This window comes from Punica granatum, chromosome 8, assembly GCF_007655135.1.
Source record: "Punica granatum isolate Tunisia-2019 chromosome 8, ASM765513v2, whole genome shotgun sequence".
In the NCBI taxonomy this organism is placed as follows: domain Eukaryota; kingdom Viridiplantae; phylum Streptophyta; class Magnoliopsida; order Myrtales; family Lythraceae; genus Punica; species Punica granatum.
This window is the reverse complement of record NC_045134.1, coordinates 19669943-19684813: the sequence shown is the minus strand read 5'-3', so window position 1 is coordinate 19684813 and position 14871 is coordinate 19669943. Positions and strand designations below refer to the sequence as shown.

Here is a 14871-nt window from a genome sequence, read left to right as displayed (position 1 = left end):
AATAATCTCGGGCTGCATGCTAAAATGGGTATGTAATCATCGAACAGGAGTACTTCAAACTAGGAAAAGAAAACTAACACAATCTACATATAAATGACTTGAATTTATTCACCCAAAAAAAATGACTTGGATTTACAAATAAAGATATGATGAAGTTGGGAAAGGAGGGACAATCAAGATTTCTAAGTTCAAATCTCACAAACTTGTACCCTTTTGTTTAGATTTTTATTTTCTTCTATTAAACTCACTGATCTCTTTTGTAGTGAAAAAAAAGAGAAGATATGATGAATTTTTTATATGATTACCTGATCTTTGCTTTGCGTGGCATTGGCACCTTATCCTCTCGCTCGATTCCATTGGGTTGGAGACAAAATGTGTCATGAATCCCCCTTGGCCATCCTGAGGTATCTGTTCGCGTAATTACCCTGTGCCTGAAATAGAGTATCCGGCAAATATTTCATGTTGAATTATTATTTGAACATCATAATATTTCACTTGTAACGGTTCAATGTGTAAGTATGTGATATGGGATCACTGCATTGACGATCAGGTTGTGAAACCTTTTTTTATTTTCATTTTGGTTTAATTAGATTTTCATTTTTTTTTCTTGAGATTGAAAGACGAAGAGGAATGTGTTGATAATATGGGTGGAACTACCCTATTAATTATTTGCACTGTGAGATTTGATGTGAACATCGATCCTTTTCTTCTCTTTCCATTTCCTTGTCATAAATTAATATGCGCGAAGCTATTTTGGAAAGCAAATAGGACATAGGATTTTGGATGAGGATAGGATTGCAACAAAATGAGGGAGATTTATACGGTTATAAATGATAGTGTGTAGCTAATACCGCGGGCTAATTGCGGGAAAAAAGTAATTAGCTGAAGACATAGGGTACGATTTGGATTCATTGGACATCACAAATCTACCAATCATATTATAAAGTCAATGTGTGGATTCTGGGGATTACACAATGATCATGTACTAGATGCAAGACAGATTAGTAGCTAAGATAAAACAAAAACGACTAAGTGGTTTTTCGCTCTGGAAGACTGGTGATGTTTCAACCAACAGTTTTAAGCTAGTGAATTGCGGATGGCTGTGACCTGCGATGATCAAGAGAGGCGTCATTTGTGGTGGTTGCCAACGACAATGGTTGGCAATGGTAGTGGTGTCTATGGTAGCCAGTGGCGAACATGCTCGCCGACGACAGTGGTGGTCGAAGGAGGCTGCCGTTGGCAGTGTGGTTGGTGGTGAACGCGGTGCATGGGCAGTAGCAATAAGGGCCAGTGCATGGTTGATGGGACCTTGGTGGCATGGACAAGGTGGCCACGGACAAGAATGATCGTGGATGGGTGCGGCTAGCACTAGTAGTACGTATTTTAGGATGTATAAGGTGGTTAGGGATAACTGCTTGAAAAACGTAACTTCTTCTGTTTAGGTTAAGCACCAGCACTTATCATTCCCCCAAACTCTGTCCCATTGTATTTTCGATTATAAAAAAGGGTATATACACTCCGTTTACAACTCTGTCCTAGTTAAATCCACTTTATTCCGGATTTTACTCACTCTATTGCGATCGAAAGAAAGATAATATTCATATCAGGGTACATACAAGTACTACCAATATATATATATATATATATACATGTATATATGAGTAACAAACCTAAGCTTAAAGGCAATTGAGATCGGTAGAAAGAATTATCTCTATAGAGATATTCAGAAAAAAAAAATAAAGAAAAACGTTCTTCATAATTTTAGGAAATAATTGCTTAAAAAGTTCAAAATTTCGCCAAATTGAAAATCTGATTTAACATTTCAGTTATTACGAAAAAAAAACCTATGATTTCAAAAGTTTGCTACAAATGTGATCCTCATATATTATTATTATTTTATAGACTATATATGTCAAAATTAAGATAGTTGAAGGTTCGAAATGAGCCAATTCTAACCACTCGAATCTCTGTTAAAATAACCATTATTGTTTACCATCTTCAAAGACCTTTATCACCGATCACAGTGGCCAATGATTAGTTACATCATCGGTCTTTTTGTAGAGTACTCATAATTTTCACTTCTATAATCTCTGATTTATAACTACAATGAAAGTACAAATCTCTTTCCATTTTTCATAATTTCAATGTTATTGCTTCTAGTTATACGTACTTTTAATTTGTAGTACACTTTTCATCTGTATTTTTTTTTTTACATTTCAACATATCTAAAACAATTTTAGTTCATTTCTTGTGTCAAGACTTCATTTATTTAATATTCAATGTTTATGAACTAATTTATTTATCGCTTGTATATAATATATTTTAATTAAAATATTTCATCATATTATTTAGATTCATCATATAAATGTCTTTGCCAGTTATTCTTGATGAATTAGTCAATATTTCATACGAATGTGTAATAAGAAATTACAAATATTTAACATGTTACACCAATAAGCATATCTCTAGAACTATTCACTCAATTTCTATTTTACTTTTCTTTATTACAGTTCTTACATTAACATCCCAATTTTAAATTAAACAATAGAAACAACTCTCAGCTTCATCTATTAATATTTAGGAAAAATTACACCATATATCTCAACCTTTACATGTTGTCTTGGTTCTATCTCAACACCGATTTTTTTCTGAGATATCCTAATGTTAGTGGCTTAGTATCAAATCTATCCCGCCATAAACATTCCGTCCATTTTTAACGGAAATGTTGACGTGGCGCGTTAATTGCTCAATGTATCCTAACCTTTTAATATTTTCTTAATTTTATCTCAACATTTTTATTTTTTCTCAATTTTATCCCAATCTTTTCATAATTTCTCAAATTTATCCCAACTTGTTGGGATAATATTGAGAAAACAATAAAATGGTTGGAATAAAACTGAGAAACTATCGAAATGTTGAGATAAAATTGACAAAGCATCAAGAGATTAAGATAAAATTGAGAAGCAACAAAAAGGTTGGGATATATAGTAATTTTTTCCTTATATCATGACCCATACACTCTCCACGTCAGCGTTTTCCGTCAAAAATGGACGGAAGTTTTAAGGCAGAATAGATTTGAAGCCAAACTATAAATTTTAGGATACCACATAAAAAAATAGACATTGAAATAACATTAAAATAAGATGTAAAGGTTGAGATATATTATGTTATTTTTCATAATTTTAAAAATTTTCAACCGTTATGCATACAGATCATTCCCTATTACCAATGAAGAAAACCTACTTTTTCGAACAATATTTTCTATCATTTATATTTGTTATACATAATGTTGCGAGGGCTTATATATATGTTTTAAAGATTGAAAACTTATATGGTTTTTGTGTTTATGAAAAAGCTAATAATAATTTTAAAAATTTGCAAAATATTGTATCGAATTATATTATCTTCACGTGCAATGTATGTAATTATTTGACTAATTATGTTAAATTTACAGGGTCATGTATCACTGGAATATAAAAAAAATGGTTAACAATTGATGGAGAATTATTACAATAATCTCACACTTTCTTTTCGGCAGGTAACACAATCTCACATTAACTTGGGGGCATTAGGATAGATCTTTATTAATTAAGACCAAACGTACGATTTTTTACGTACTTATCCAAATTTGAGTGACCAACCAATTTTTTTCTACTTATTATTATTTGAATAGAGTTGAACAAAATTTTCGTGTGCAATATTTACCTGTGAGTCCATGACTTATTGCTTTATAATATATATACATATAAGTACTTATATGTCTTCTTTTTTTTTTTATAGATATGTATTTATATATCATGATCAGCTTCAAAAACCCTTTTTTTCCCCCTAAAAAATCTATTTTCCCCTTTTTAATTGAGAGTTGAGAAGGATAGACGAGGCAGTCAAAGAACTATCTTTAATTTGTACTTTGGGCAAAGTATCCCCGTCTCTCTGACTTCTATCTTAAGTTTTTATTTTTCTTATTATTTTAAATTTTCTTTTTACTTTTTTTCAGCTTTCGAATTAGAACTCCCTTATTTATTTATTTATTTTTGGTAGGATAGAACTCCCTTATTTCGAGCGATATAGATATAGATATATATATACTCACACACACATAGAACTCCCTTATCTCTCAAATCAGAGGCGAAGTCAGGATTTCTGTTGAGGAGTGGCAAAAATATTATAATAAATATAATTTTGGAGTAAAACTTTAAAAATTCAAAGATTAGGAGGGTAAGGGGAGCAAAAATGTTACAATAAACATACTTTTGGAATAATATTTTAAAAAATTTAAAGTTCAGGGGGGCAATTGCCCCCTGCTAATATGCTGGCTCCGCCCCTGTCTCAAATCGTTATCATTAGGTTTTCTCTTATTTGAGTGGGCTTTCTTCTTTCCGGTCATATTGTTTTTGCTTTCTACACATCTAAGAAATTGGCCAAATAGCATCTGCAAAGCAATTGCATGCATGTGGATGGATATGCATCAACTTTATTTTAGACCCCTTTGAGGAGGATCTTGGCATACCTACAATTTGAAACGTGGATCCCACAAAATCATTCTGATACTTTTTTTTATTTTAGTGAACTCATCCTGATACTTTTTATTTATCGACAATTAACATATAACTTTTAAAATCGACAAATTTGATCAGGACTCTCTACGGACAAAATTCAGAATAAACATATGAAATCACTTTCCTATAGATGCATATACTTAATGTAATGTTAAGTTCTATCTAACCCTAGCCATATTGCAGGAGCTTTCAAAATCATAAATGCTCACCAGAATTATTCATGTGCCAAACCCCACCTCTTGATAAGCAAGTTCATATAATCCAACCAATGTAAGAGAGGTCTATTATGATGACCTTTTGTCCGCATATCAATGTTACATGGAACTGATTCATCAAACACGAGTTCCATAAAGTCCAATATAATGCTGATTTTTTCAAAACATCTTTCCCGTAATTTGTTCTCGAACTAACATCTCAGGCCGAACGATATACGTACCGAAACGATCCATCCCATGTCAAGATACGGGAACATATACATAATTCAATCTTTCAACTCGTTGAAATAGTGACCTAAGAGTGCAAAGGGCAATGCTTGGTTTTCCAATTGAGGTTAGGGGAGAAGCTTTTTGGTGTGGTGGGAGAGAAAATGAAGGATTTGACTTGACCATATTACCAATGATTTGAAGCTTTTCACTTTTCTCCTTTATAACTTTCACCCCCACAAACAATTAATGGGGGCTCAATTCCCATGGTCTTCTTCTCTTTCAATTGGTTCATTTATAGTTGGACATGTCCACAGGTGAAATGGAGAGATCTTGTCACTGTCTTTATTGTCTTACGGGGAAGAAACTTCCTCTTCATAATTACATTTTGCTTAGCCCATCAAATCATGAAAGAAAGTTAATTTGATCTTGTTTTTTCATTAATCATCAACATGTTTATTTGTTGCATCCTCTTATAAATTTGTTTTGGCCCAGCTGGATTGAAATCGTATGCAACACAACTGTGTGTAAATAAAGAGATTCACACTGGTACTTGCGATGACAATAAGCTACTGATTGGTACGCGATAATGAAATTAAATAGAATGAAAAGGATTTTATAAAATGAGGGAATGATCATTCTTATATCTTTAAAGGAATGTTAATTTTATTAAATTGAAGAAAAAATATTATCACGAGCTTTCCAACTCATATAAGTGACATCAAATGAAAAAAAAAATGGAGTGAAATGGCGAAATGCTCATTCTATTTCATTCTCGCGTAACATATGGGACTACAAAAGGTATAAAGAAACCATGGGAATGGCAAGAAAGAAAATATGGATTCTGAAACTCATGGAATTAATTAAACCATCCTAATTGAACATGAGTCATGGGCCTGTCCCATGGGAAGCGTAACCTTGGGCCAATTCGATCTGTTATTCATGGGGCAGTTAGCAGTTACCAGTTGTAGGTTTCAGGGGAGCCTCCTGCCTCTGCTTAGTTTGATATCTATTTCTTTGGTTCGAGATTTGAATATTATGAATAAACACAATTTACAATTGAAAGAACTTTATCTTTAATTGGGCTGATGCAACTCAAATCTAAATTTGTTGAGGACCATTGAGTTTCCGAAAACTAAGTAGTATACACACACACACAAAAAAAAAACCTTGTAAAAGGGAGAAAAACTCGGTTAAAGTTTCGAATTTTGAGGTGAAGCATATCATCTGTGAAGCAAATGGAGTGGCGGACTTTCTCGTCTGTTACACTGGGAAGTGGAAACCCTTCAGGGAGTTGCTAATCCCGGTTCTAGACTTATAAGCACGAGCTTAGCTGATTCAATAAATATCAATAAATTAATAATTTTTTATGCTTCAGATAGAATAAAGAAATTTAGTACCCAATCAAGCTCATGATCAAGCTCTAACTTGACCTCTTCAAGATGAGCCTAAGTTTGGACTTGCCGATACTCGACTCGACTCAACTAAATTACCTCTCTGCCCTTAACAACTTACACCTTATTATTACACTTGAAAATCACAACACAACAAAAGGAGCAGGAAAGAAAGCGGGGTAATTTGGTCAAATCGCATTTGTACGACAGCAAAATGACGACGTTGTTCTCGCTTTTTCTCCTCTTTCATTTCCCCCTGTGCCTCGGAAACCCTAACCCTAGACCTGACCGGGGAGCAGAACGAGAGGGACGGAGACTGAATACGAAGCTCTCGCTTGTCGGTAAGTTCGTACCTCAGCTCAGCCATGGCATTCCCCTGTCCTTGAATTGATTTTCCTGTACTGTGGACTTAGTTGTCGCTATAATTTGAATCCTTTGGCTTCTAATCGATAATTTAGCAACTGACGGTGAAATTGACTGAGCCGTGATCATGTCATCCGAGCCACAGCATCGAAATCAGCTGCCTTTTAGCCTTGGGTAGATTCATATAATATATATATATATATGTATACATATATGTATCTCTGAATTGAATTTCATTCCTTCATCGTTATTCACTAGTGATGAACCTGTTATTGGCAACTATGATGAAGATAATAGCTTAGTTTCCAATTGTGAATATGGCTCTGATGGAGGTCGCAAACCGTCTATCTATTGGGGTGTTGGACTGTCTTTATCTTGTTTCCGGTTTGTACCGTCTCATGCATCTTCCCCCCGTAGAATTTTGTCCAAATGGGTATTGTGAGTATCTCAGTCCAACAGCGGCTGTGGAATCAATTGTTGATTTTATTCAAGGAAGGGGGTCTTTTCATCTTCAACCGATCCCAGCCCTTTTCATATGTGAATTTATTGTCCATAGGTCTCTTAACCATTTTGTTGGATTAGCAGGCTTGCGAGCAAATTCTTGAAAGCTACCGACTTTTGCCCTGTTTTTCCACTGGGGGTAGCTTTGCTTTTCTTGGCTCACTTTGCAAGCATAAGATGTCTATCAATCTGTTAGATGAGTTGCTCTTGTTCTTCTTGGGACGGCTTTTCTTTTCCTTGATCCATTTTATGAGCTTGAAGATCAGGGCAGTTTTAGGTGCAGTAAGCCTGAGCAATTTTTCTCAGATTCCTACTTCTCTTCCTCAGTAACTCTACCAACTCGACTCATAATATCCTCAACCCTTTTCAGCGAGGTGTCTACTTTGGAATTAGGAGTTGAAGCAAATTAGTAGAACATAACTTAAATGACTGGCTTATCTCTGGAGTGACTATCGAGCATCAACTTTATTGAAAAGATTACCCTGAAGTCAACAATCAATTCCTCCTTGCCACGTTTATGATTTTGTTGTTTTGATTGTAGTGCCTATGCCAAATTCTTTAGAAAATGTTTGTCAGAGCGTTTAGGGACAACTAACTCCCTAAAGATTAATGTAAGGCTACTGCTCTACATAAGAGTAGTGCTGATGAACTAGAACTTGGTAAGGAGGGGCAGAAGACGTCCTGTATGCTTTATGTATTTCGTGCATCTGAACATACTAAAAGGACAAATATAATATGTCTCAGAGATTGGTTTTATGTGATTCTTTTGCATTTTTCAGATTCAGTTCTTCGGCCATGAAAAGGGCAATGCCTTGGAGTGATGAGGAAGATGACTCTTCAAAAGAGTCATCCTCCCTCTCAGGTTCTGAATCTGATGATGTGGATGGGAAGACGAAAGGAAAAGACAGCTCAAAAGCTGACAAACTTTCCAAAGCAAAATCACGTGAAGGTACATTCATCATATTGTAGCAATTGCCAGTTTGCTTATTAGTAGGTAAAATTTTTTAGCTGATTTAGAAAGAAAAAGTAGGGTGTTCCATCATTATCCAAGTGATTCTAATATGTTTCTTATAACATCTGGCTGACTAACAAAAGACTTCGGAGCTTGAACATACGAAAATCTTCTCAAGTTGTCTCCAGCACATAATCAAAGATAATAAGAGAACTCTATTCCAGGAAGTTGTAATCTCAGTTATAATTTCGTCGCATGTAAGGTTTTGCTCGAAGAGACTGATCTTTAACTCAAGCTGCTTGGTACTTATATAGCCAAATTCGTCTAGGAAAATCAGCAAAGAGGAAGAGTAGTGCAATGAACTTTGAAGCATTAAAGCAGCACGGATATAGAGGGGGTCTATCAGTGCTCGGTGTGCCCCTGCCGAAGGAGGAAATTAAACAGGACTGGTCTTGGTCCACGGGCAAGGAGAGCCGTGATAAGGAGGCAGTTGAGGAATCATATGAGGAGCGACAGAAAACAAGAGCGGCCCTAGCAAATGGGGAGGAGTTGGTTGGGGTCCAGTCTCGGAAAGAGAAGAAGAATGAATCCTTCTCACAGAAGGAGAAGAGGAAACGGGACCTCGGGCAGGCAAGCAGAGGGAAGAGTTATGTTGAGGAAGAAAAGAGGCTGCTAAGGGACAGCGGCGTCTACTCGGGTTTCGACACTTGATCTTTTTAAATTGGATGAGGCTAAACTTGGGGGGCTAGATCTCTTATGTAAATTAAAATCACTGTTGTGACCTGTAATTTGCTGTTCATTTACAATTAGGAGATACTACTTGAGAAGAGATTTGATGCCTGATTGCGCTTGAAAGGCCGCCTACGGTTTTGTTGTATGTCGGCTTAGTAATTCTTCTACTAGAATAACCTGTGTGGCAAGCCAGTACTTTTATCTCCTAATCGGAACATATATGCAGCCTACTTATGCGTGAGCATTGCAATCAGTATGAAACCCGCTTCCATGTTCACAACACCAAGAGTCGGGCTTTAGCCTTGGGTTGTTTGGGTTGGTGTTATTTCAGCACAATCTTCATATTCACACGATAATCTCTTGCGACGTGCACAGCTTGATAAATGTTCCAAGGGAGGATAAAGGCATGACAGCTGAAGAGAATCTCACTTGTTCAAAAGAACATCAAAATTTCGATTCTCTCAGTAACCTATTAATTGTTCTGATCTTATCCCTCATTCCCATAAATGGCAGACCGACCTTGTACTGATCGTACATGGCTTTTCCCCTTCCCAATCTAACAGACTTATGATCAAATGATTGATGTCAAAATATATATATATATGAGTTAAGTAGGAAAATACAAAAACAAGCTAAAATTCCAAAACTATAGATGGCCACTATCTCCTGCTGGCAGCGGCCTTCCCTTTACTCAGGTCGGCTAATTCCTCGACCAGCTTCCTCTCTTCGCTGCTCAACCTCTTCGGGATCTCCACCTGTACCCGAACCAACTGGTCCCCTCTCATGCTGCTCTTGTTAACGTAGGGGACCCCCTTCTTCGCCATTACCAGGGTTGTGTTGGGCTGGGTCCCAGCGGGTATCTTAAGGTCAACAATCCCATCGACAGTTGGGACCTTGATTGTGGTCCCTAGGATGGCATCAATGTAGGACACCTTGCAAGTGTACAGGATGTTTGTGTCGTCCCGTTTGAGGACAGGGTCAGGGACAACATCAATGACCACAAAGAGGTCTCCAGGAGACCCGCCCTTCTTCCCTGCATTCCCTTCAGACCGGACTCTGAGCCGACTCCCTGAATCCACTCCCGGGGGGACCTTGAGGCTTATTCTCTTTGTCCTTCTGACCCGTCCATCCCCAGAACAGGTCCCACAAGGGGTGGAGATCTGTCCACTCCCTCCGCACGAAGAACAGGTCATCACCTGCTGGAAGACGCCTAGAGGGGTCCGTGTGGAGGACACGACCTGTCCCTGCCCCCCACAGGTTGTGCATTTCGATGGGGTGGTCCCAGGTTTTGCTCCGGAGCCATTGCAGGTCCCGCAGCTCTCAAGGCGAGTTATCTCAATCTCCTTCTCAACCCCAAAGACAGCCTCTTTGAAGTTGAGAACGAGGTTGTAATACTCATCCTGCCCGTCCACAGGACGGTTGCGAGAGCCTCGGCCTCCCATTCCCATTCCCCCCATGCCTCCCATTCCCCCCATGCCCTCAAAGAGCGACTCAAACAGGTCGAAGGGGTTGCTGAAGTCCTGCTAGAGTAAATGATAGTATAACATAACATAAGAACAGAGTCCTCGAAAAGTTCTAGTAGGGTAATGAGCTTTTTCTGTAAAGGGACAGATGAACTTACTCCCATGCCCATTCCAGCGCCTTTAAGCCCGGCCTCTCCATACCTGTCATAAAGGGATCGTTTCTCATCATCTGATAAGACCTGAAAGGATATGAAGAGCTCTAAGTAATGATTCTCAGCATACAGGATATCATCACAACAAAGGAAAGAAACTATAACCAGAAGTGTAAAACTCACTCCTTCTTGCGTGAGACTAGGCTAGGACGACTTCGACATGATATATATATCAGAAAAAAGGAGAGATAAAACGAAAATAAAAGGCAACTAATAGGCAGCAGTCAACTATGTAGTCGCAAAGATTGAAAATATTTAGAAAGTCAGATCCAGCGTAGTACGTAAAAGGTTTCCTATGGCTTTTGCCACAAGAATCTACTTGGCAAAATGTGACAAGTTACAAACGAAAAGCAATTAAAAAGGAAAGCAATCTCACATTATTTAGTTTAGAACAAAACAAAATTTTCCAATGAATTTACTATCATATTTTGAGATATCCAAAAAGAGATTGGTAAAAAGGAGGGCAAACAGAAGAAACAATCAAACTGCTGTATTTTAACACTATCCAAAATCGTGATTTTGACTATGTGCCATAATATCTATCATTATCTGCTTCCACTAAGACATTGTAAATACCAGCTACAATGAGCTTCTTACCTCATAAGCATTGCTTATTTCCTTGAATTTTTGTTCTGCCCCAGGTTCTCTGCAGCATTAGGCACGATTGCAGCAATCAATAAGCAATAATGACAAGATATATGACAAATAGCACAACAGATGGAAGCCAGTAGTCTACCATTTCAACCAGTTTAAAATAAGCTCTTTTGCAACCTGTACCTTTTCCATTTCAGACCACACACTTAAGTATCTGACTGTCAAATTTTTCAGCATAAGAGGAAGAAAACCAATTCGATTTGTCCAACATCTAATGGAACATGACAAGTTTCACATGCATAGCCTTCATATAGTTCGCTGGTCCATATTCAAACAAAACTTGTGTGGAAGACAAGGAGCTAAGGTAACACAATCAGGTAAAAGTATACACAATGACTTACTTGTTCACGTCTGGATGATAGTTCCTTGCAAGCTTCCGATATGCTGAAAAATTAAATCAGAAGGCAAGCAATAAGCTATCACTCTAAGAAGCAGAATTGTAGACATCAAAAGTGATGGCTAGATCACACACAAACACACTGAGAGAGAGAGAGAGAGAGAGAGAGAGAGACGTGCGAAGGCACACAAAAGGCGTGTATTCTTTTCAATAATTTCGAACTTCATCCCCAATTCTTAAAAGACAGAAGCTACATAAATTCAATGATAATCCGAGTGCCAGTGATAATAATTATACATGATCATATCTAAGTAGTTGAAATTATAACATTAGAAAAGTTTATACTTTTGAAGTTCTTCCCCCCCTTAATAACTTGGTCAAAGTAACACATGCAGAAGGTAAAAGCCTGACTAGACCCTCCAATTAATCATCTTCCTTTGCAATAATTGCTGGAACAAGAATAGCCTTTTTGTTCAGTGTATTCCTTGCTGTGCATGCTTACCCTTTTCAATTTTTATTATTTGTTAGATCCAAAAGGGAATAAAAGAGGAGCTACATCTTCTTTTCCATAAGGAAAACTAACACATGTAGGTGCGCAATGGCTAAAGCAACATAAGGAAAACAAGTATACCTCAAACATAGGACACGAAATACATGAAAAAATATCGGAGAATGAAAAAACATGTTTAAGGATGTCGACAATTGCATGGAACAGTTAGCTTCTTACAATCTAGGTTTGCTTGGTCTAATATAATATTACAGCATTTTCTTTTTTCTTTCTTTAATGGTCAAAAAACCAACAACTACTTGAAAATGCATAGTGAAGCAATCCAATAAATTGTCCACATGCCGTAGACATGTAAACGAGAGGTTAACAGAATAAAGAGGTGAGGACCGACATATTTAGAAGACATTAATTTGATATAGGAGATCAACAGAGAAGAGTCCAGCAACTGAAAAGAGTCTAGAAACGAAAGGATCACCATACCGCTTTTAATTTCAGATTTGCTGGCATTTCTCGATACCCCAAGAACAGAATAATAATCCTGAACACAGAAAACGTTGATATTTGAGTTGGAGATACAACACTACTCAGAAATATATATATATATATATATATATTGGGTAGAGGATGAAATTATCATTATACAAGGGAAAGGGGAGAAAAAACAAAGGCAAACATTTCTACTCACAGCATCTGCTCTAACAACGAATCTCATGCCCCTACGTTGAGGTGAATTCCGAGATGAACCCGCATAAAAAGACAAAGGCAATGAACACCGGGAGAATAAGCTTGAAGATCGTGCTTCCAAGGGCCTCGTGCTACTAGTAAAACTGCAAACAAAATATCAGCAAAGTTATGATGATCTTAGCAAGAACCAATTTTGCATGACAATGACATATGGATTTGTGACAAGAAAATGAAATCATCTTTATAAAGTCAGAATTTTTACATCATGGCATGGTACGTAAAGTGTTGGCGAGGGCTGGGAGGTTTGAGCAAATATGTTTTAAGCTTGAAGCATTTCACGCCAGAGTATCATTGCTACATAATTAAAAATGTTAATTGCTTTTGAATGCATACCCACAGGAGACAAGTAGAGAAGATGCTGCCTAACTACTCCCCACCCAATCAAAGAACAAACAGCTAGAAATACTCAATCCTTTCACCGTGTCAGCAATTCTCAGGAATTGAACAGGCATTTCATAGCAATCGACCACCAAAAGTGAATGACAAGAATCAACAAAATCAGGCAAACAAAGATACTACTAATGAATCCTTTCAAGACCTCTGCAGGGCTGGAGGATAATTCTAGTGCCAATGCTTCTCATATCAAATTCTTATTCCAATTTTCCCTTTATACAATTACAACTAGAAATCATGCATTAGCCATGGCAGAATCCATTTATTGAGGGCTCTGACTGATTCAGTTGGTAGAAGCTACTGTACAGCACCTCTCTATATAGCTGACAATTGAAAGATAACTTCAGAACCAAGAAAACAGAAAGGGAATGTGAAACCCGACTACAGTTTCATCAGATAGAACACCACCCTGAAGCTGATGCTCGACTTGCACTTTTGATTATTTAGAAAGTAGTATTAAAAAGGGTCCGAACTTACAAATAAAACAACAGAATGGTAGAGACCACAGCGTAAAAAAACTTTTTCAGGATTTAGCAGCCGCCGAGCCAATATAAAAGCAGGAATGCATGACAACAGTCTTCTTTTCATAATCGAAATGACCAAAGAACAGCAGTACCATATCAATATATATAAGTACTATCAGTGAATGGTATCAAACCCGTTAACATTAACAGCTAAAGGAATGCGTCCTCACCGGAACTCTAACGCAGGTCCCCCGTTCGTGGCATAAGACCTGAGGGAAAGCTGAGGCCGAATACCCCACTGAGCAACACATGTGCTTCCAAAGGGTATTACTGCCATTGATTATATCTCCTGCACTGGCCACCAACTGAAAGCAGCTCCACTGTAATACCCTGCTAAAATGCGAAAAATAAGCGCTAAAACCGAAACTTGTAATTAACACTGAGCCAGAGAAACCCCCAGAAGACCACCCAACTTTATGGGCATTCGTAATGCTCAAAAAAGTTACTAACTTTGGAGAAACCAACTAAAGAAACTGCATTAAGACTTAGGAAAATCCAATAAAACATAGTACAAGGAATACAGATGTTAATATTGAAGCACTCGTCCCTAAGCTGAAACTGGTAGCAAAGCGTTACTCTACTGCTCGGGACCATCAACCCAACAATGGCAACCAATCAATCCACTCGCCAATCCGACCGAAAAAGGTCAAAACAATTGACCAAACCCTAAAGAGATGAAAACTTTTACCTCTTTTATTATTGTACTTCGGGTGGGCAACAACGGAGCAGCTGCAGGAGCGGGAGAAGCTGCAGCTGTAGGCGACAGGAGGCCGCCAAGAATGAGAGAACGGTGGGGGAAGAGAGAGATAGGGGCAGTGAAAGCAACGGAAGGCTCGGGAAGAGCTTCAAGCTTTCATCCCCCAAACAAAGAGAAGCAGAGCAGAGCCAACGCCGGAAGAGATTAAACTTCAGTGGACAGAAAGGGGAACGAGGATGGGCTAATGGGCCTTATATGGCTCGAGGCAGTCCGACTTCAATGGGCTTTTAAAGTCGGTATGATTTATATTTTCCTTCCTTTTTTTTTTATCGGCTATATAAACGGGGCCAAGGCGCCAAGCGGACGGGAATGCGAAAATAAAGGAGTATAGAGAGTCCAATTTATATCCATATCTA

At 37.7% G+C, this 14871-nt stretch overlaps 2 protein-coding genes across 6 annotated transcripts; one reads left to right on the top strand and one right to left on the bottom strand.

Moving 5' to 3' along the window:
- The first annotated feature begins 6560 nt into the window (after nucleotides 1–6560).
- Nucleotides 6561–9132, top strand: LOC116187819. 3 transcript variants are annotated; one of them, XM_031516773.1, is made up of 3 exons: nucleotides 6561–6716; nucleotides 8019–8188; nucleotides 8529–9132. In XM_031516773.1, exons 2-3 carry the CDS (start codon nucleotides 8035–8037, stop codon nucleotides 8900–8902), a joined length of 528 nt encoding a protein of 175 aa, XP_031372633.1. In that variant the 5' UTR covers nucleotides 6561–6716; nucleotides 8019–8034; the 3' UTR covers nucleotides 8903–9132. The 3 variants fall into 3 exon arrangements, with proteins under 3 accessions (XP_031372633.1, XP_031372630.1, XP_031372631.1); XM_031516770.1 differs by having other exon boundaries at nucleotides 8520–9132; XM_031516771.1 differs by having other exon boundaries at nucleotides 6566–6716; nucleotides 8025–8188; nucleotides 8520–9132.
- Nucleotides 9133–9352: 220 nt separating this feature from the next.
- On the bottom strand, nucleotides 9353–14665 carry LOC116187817 (chaperone protein dnaJ A6, chloroplastic-like). 3 transcript variants are annotated; one of them, XM_031516768.1, is made up of 8 exons: nucleotides 14447–14665; nucleotides 13929–14088; nucleotides 12783–12924; nucleotides 12578–12635; nucleotides 11594–11636; nucleotides 11196–11244; nucleotides 10545–10625; nucleotides 9353–10443 (listed from the first exon to the last, which is right to left on the bottom strand). In XM_031516768.1, exons 2-8 carry the CDS (start codon nucleotides 14033–14035, stop codon nucleotides 9583–9585), a joined length of 1341 nt encoding a protein of 446 aa, XP_031372628.1. In that variant the 5' UTR covers nucleotides 14036–14088; nucleotides 14447–14665; the 3' UTR covers nucleotides 9353–9582. The 3 variants fall into 3 exon arrangements, with proteins under 3 accessions (XP_031372628.1, XP_031372627.1, XP_031372629.1); XM_031516767.1 differs by having other exon boundaries at nucleotides 9353–10446; nucleotides 14447–14664; XM_031516769.1 differs by lacking the exon at nucleotides 14447–14665 and adding an exon at nucleotides 13044–13135 and having other exon boundaries at nucleotides 9353–10446; nucleotides 13929–14064.
- Between the last annotated feature and the right edge of the window lie 206 nt (nucleotides 14666–14871).